This window comes from Pinus tabuliformis, chromosome 3_1 (genome assembly GCF_031772625.1).
Source record: "Pinus tabuliformis cultivar Carrire ecotype Pingquan chromosome 3_1, CPIR1, whole genome shotgun sequence".
Lineage (NCBI taxonomy): Eukaryota > Viridiplantae > Streptophyta > Pinopsida > Pinales > Pinaceae > Pinus > Pinus tabuliformis.
This window is the reverse complement of record NC_142301.1, coordinates 201,529,115-201,534,348: the sequence shown is the minus strand read 5'-3', so window position 1 is coordinate 201,534,348 and position 5,234 is coordinate 201,529,115. Positions and strand designations below refer to the sequence as shown.

The 5,234-nt window shown below is 36.5% G+C and overlaps 1 protein-coding gene across 1 annotated transcript; it reads right to left on the bottom strand.

Annotated features, from left to right (window-relative positions):
• Positions 1-3,000: 3,000 nt before the first annotated feature.
• On the bottom strand, positions 3,001-4,019 carry LOC149186494 (F-box/kelch-repeat protein At1g80440-like). Its single transcript, XM_089409364.1, has 2 exons — positions 3,896-4,019; positions 3,001-3,803 (listed from the first exon to the last, which is right to left on the bottom strand). The coding sequence occupies exons 1-2, from the start codon at positions 4,017-4,019 to the stop codon at positions 3,001-3,003; spliced, it is 927 nt and encodes a 308-aa protein (XP_089265490.1).
• Positions 4,020-5,234: the final 1,215 nt, after the last annotated feature.

The window sequence follows — 5,234 nt, the reverse complement described above, 5'->3', positions numbered from 1 at the left end:
GCTGCGGTCCCTTCACGGTGTACCTGCGGATACGCACTTTCTGAACTAATCTCTTGCGTACTTCTTAATTTTCAACGTATTGAGAGCTTTGCCATGGGTTTTGCCATCAACTACAACATCTGTAACATATAGCGATACCAGAAACATAATGCCAACAATGAAGAGAAAGAAGTAGAGACGATAAAAATTATGAAGTTAGTTGTCATTCCTAAGAGACAGTGTGATCCAAAAGCAATGGCTTACAACTTTACCAGTCATGTCAAACTTTCCAAATTTGAACATGAGAAAGATTACTATGATGACTTGTTCTCTTTAGCTAAGTCATTTTCATGGGTAAAACATCTAGCAAAGATCAAAGTAGGAGAAAGGGGGATAGATAAGTTTATGCAGGACGCAGAGGTTACAAACACTGCCTCTGGATTTATTGAACACTACCCCTATGGTGTAGCAAGAAGGCCACAGTGACGAACAAACTACTGAGAAGAGTCCTGAAAAGGAGAAGAGTCCCAACAAGGAGAAAAGTCTCGAAAAGGAGCAGACAAATGAAAAGACCAATGAGCTCCTAGATATCGATGTGCATATTGATTCCAGCTTAATCAAGGAATGGGAGGAGTTCAATGAAACGCTCAAGAACCAAAATGACTCCAAAATGTCATTATGCCAAAATCACCCGCAACACAGGAGCCTATTGTTACTAATATTCCAAAGGAGCCTATTGTTACTAATATTCCAATTGAAGGGACAGTCGGCATAGTTAACACTCAACATGATATTGAAATAATTCCAGAGAACCCTTATGAAGAGATTGTATTGAAGGTAGCGTAAATACCACCCGTGGATGTATTTTATAGTGCATAGCATGGCGTTGTGGTTAAAAGATAGAGGAAAAAGAGAAAAATTGACCAGGGACCATTGTGAACTCCTCAAGCTGAATTGATGAATGTCGTATGGAAATACTCCAAAGTCAATCCTTCTAAAGATTTAACCAAGATATCTCAATATGCAAGTGCTTATATAGCCGCTACAATCGAAAAGGCTTCCGAAGTTAGCCAACTGATCAAGGAAAAGGATCTAAGGATCACCCAACTTGAAGAGTAAATGACAATGGAACAACAAAAGATCGGATAGCTTGAGCAACAGCTAGTAGAGAAAAAATAACAAAATGAGCAACTAAAAGAACAATTAAATCTGGAGAAACAAAAGATCTATTAGTAGGCTCTCCATAAACAACAAAATTTGTCTCAAGAACTCAACAAGCTTCAAGTGTCAATTCAACAGGAAAAGAAGGCTAAAGAAGAACAAGTTGTACAACTGCAACTACAGGTAGAGAAATTCAAAGGTTATCCAAAGACTGGTGAATTTGAGAAAGAAGCCCTGGAAGTGACCAAAGCCTTATCTCGGCAACTAAATATCCTTTTCAATAAAATACCATTAGTTGACCCATTGTGCACTATCACTGCATCACTCATTGAACAAGCAGTTGATACCAAGCTAGAATTTGAAATCGCAGTGGATAAGGTCAAAAAATTTCTCTCTTGGAAAAATTTAGAAGAGGGCATGGCTACTAATCTACCGAAAATCCAAGAATGGTACAAATAAATCTTGTTTCTAGAGTGGGAATCAAAGTTAATAATGGCTCAAAGAGCTACTTCCAGAGCCAGGGTGTGATCATGTTGGTAAATGACATCTTATATCTAGCTAACTTGATCTCCAATTACTCTCGAGGAAACTAAAGAAAAAGTGTTAGAAGATCAATGGAGATAGGATCTGGCCAACAAAGAAGAAAAAATCAACAAAGTGCAAAACTTGACCTCGGATGCATTTTGGTTTTTCCTAATAAAGCCACACAGCGAGCAGATGGCTACAAAATTCCTTGCCAACAGTGTCAATATCATCATTCCCAAACTTTCAAATGCTATGTACACAACTCAACTACATTCTACGCTAAGTCATCCTTCTAAAATTCAGCAAATTCTCTCAATTTGCTAACTACGAGTGCATGAGAATAAGTAGAAACAATGAATCCATTAAAAGGCTATTGCACTGATATTTTCATAAATCAAATCCTAGATTTTCATGTTTGCAGTTTCAACAGCTAATCATATGCTTCCACTTGATTTTTTACCCTTTTTAGGAACAGCTATGATGAGTGGTTTCATTAGTCAACCACTTCACATGACCATGTTTTGAGGGGTTCCAAGCTTACCCGGAACCATTTGCTACCCTAGACACCACTTGTTCCTCACTCTTTAGTCCACATAATTCTTGCTTCTCTTCACATCACACATCTTTTGAATACAATCCTAGTTTCGTGTTCCATGATCCTGTCTGATAAATGGCTTTACCTCTGAGATCCCCCACTAGTTATCAACTCAGGATTCTTGGCCTTGGCATCAACCGTCTCATCCTTAAAACTAACCATGCAATCAGCTTTATATATGGAAACTCACAAATCCTTATAAAGAAAATTGATCATACACTCTTAATCTATCAACAAAAACATTGCACCTAATTCAAAGTCGATTCATCTTAACGGTTAGAGAAAAGAGTCAATATTGCATATTGTACGTTCCATATGTCCATGACTTCATGAATTGTAACAATGAAGTTTATTCCTCATGGAATACAGAGACACCATTAATGCTCGAATGTTATGGGTAATGTTTATGCAGGGGAACCTCCTGTAAAGCAGTTCTTGAATATATTGTAATGCTATTTAAAAAATGGAACAACCAAACTCTATATATCACAGTAAGGCGCATAACGTTAATTGTCCCAAAGTTAAATTTGTTTAAAGAACAAGTCTTAGAGATTAATGATAATCGTTCCTTTTCAAAATGGGATTAAATTACGGTTCATATTTAAAGCAAAATAAGTGAAGGACGCTAGTCAGAGTCCGAGATCAAATTTCATATAACGCAATTTCAATATTACCATTTAAAAATAACTAAACATTATTTACGATGCGAAATATAAAACATACGGAAGCAAATGGAATATTCAGATTTCCAGGGTTACAGCTGATACAAAAGGATAAGGATAACGAGCAAACACTTGCCCTGCGTCAATAGCCTTCCACTGCCCAGTTGACGGCTGAAAGAAATAGGTGATCGGATAATCTTTCTCATTAACGCCACTTACAAAAATCCACTCACGCCACGGTGCAGCACAGAAAATAAATTCTAAATTTTGTGGAACAGAAGCTACAGGCATCCACGCATTTTTCTCAGCATCATACTTCATCACTTGTTTTGAAACGATCACGTACAGGTTCTCACATATACAGACAACATTGGAATCCATAATACGCCTTAGTAAACTCCACATGTTTTCCAGCGTCTGCCAACCGCCCGTCTCCTCATCAAAAACCTCCGCGCTACTTAAGGCTGCGACTGCTCCACCAGATGGCATTCCACTTATCACCATAAATTTCCCGTCCAGGTAAACGCCCGCAGATCCACAGCGGTTTTGAGTCATAGGAGGCAAGATTTCCCACCTTTCTTCTGCCACGTCGTAAGCTTCCACAGTGGACAGAGAGTTGCCATTCTCATCTTGGCCACCAGCGACGTAGATAAGTCCTTTCGAAGAAGAAACTGCAGAAGCGAAGTTGATACGACTAGTGGGTATGTTGGAGCCGCGGCGCCATTTTTTGGACACAAAATCAAAGATGAAGACAACAACGTCCCACATCTCAGTTTCGATAAAACATCCTCCAAACACGACAAGCTCTTCATTCTCAAATGGAATAAGATCAAAAGGAATAGGTGGTGTCCTTTCCCACGTCTTCTCCACAGGGTCGTATACTGTTATTCCATAAACAGCGGGAGTGAGATTTGATTGAATAAGACATATCAAATGTTGGCTCGTGCCATAGGTTTTTCTGTCCTCATAGAACCGGGACTACACATCATTTCCTTCCAGCTTCTGCACACATCCTTCAACTCATCGTGTGATATGTAAGGAGCGCGTAACAACACTTGCCTTTGGATATCAGTAGGAACATTCAGAAAATCTTCCATTATTGGCCATGATGAGAGATTCGGTAAATGAATGTTGCTTAGAAATTGAGTGTTACCTCAGAAACCCCCTTTTGTCTGTTGGATGCGTATATTGAGGTTTTATTCTTTCTACTAACACGCTTTTGTCTCTTGGCTCCCTATATTGAGATATAATTCTTTCTATTAATACCTTGAGCAGTTGACCTGAGCAGTTGACCTGAGGTGAATTATTGGCCGACTTTAATGGATGACTACCATTTTTGTTGTTCCCTAAAGCTCAGAAATGTCCATCCATATTAATTTTCTTATAATTAATAATTAAAATAGTCATATTTATGTTTATGAGTATTTATTATGAATATTAAATTTTAGTATTTATTATGAATATTAAAGTTGTGCTATATGATTTTAGATATAAACTATGTAAAATACTTTCAAATCATTCAACATTTTGAGTGGATGATACATTTTTTATTTGGCATAATACAAGTTAAAGTAATATAAATTACAAATATAAAAAGTAAGGAAGTAAAATTAGAGAGAGGAGAGAAAAGATCAAGGCATCCTCAATATTTTGAAATTGACATTTAACATGGATTTAACTAAATTTATTAGTTTTCAGCCTTTTTAATATCACAAATACTATAAATTCTATTAAACCTAGTCTTTTTAGGATCTGAAATCTCTAATACGAGGCTTCACTATGAATTAGGTGATCTTATTTAATAATTTAGTTTTTGTTCTTTATGTTGGTTCTCTGTGTAATATAAGCAACAATTTCATATTAACTAATAAAATAGGTACATTCTTGTGGCTATTGGCCAACCATTAGGAAAACAACAACAATAGCATACCACAAGCATAGAGCTTTTGTCGATATTACTATATTGATATGATAATGCAAAAATAGAACAAAAACATTCTAATTTAGAGTTACTATATAATCTATACCTATAATTAACATGAGAAGCATATTTTTGTTAGTCAAGATAAACAAAAATTATCAACCTAAACATATATGAAGGAGAGTCCCTAGGTATTTCTTATGGATTCTCATTCTCCTCTATCAAATTTGGGAAGACCACATCAACAATCTTATCAACTAGAGAGGCACTTTGTTGTTTAATTTCTTTATCTATATCTAGATGGCATCAACACATATGAATATTTATTACTCAAATTCACTTCTCTCCAAAAGCACCTTACCCACATTGACTTCATATGCTAGTAGAGAAT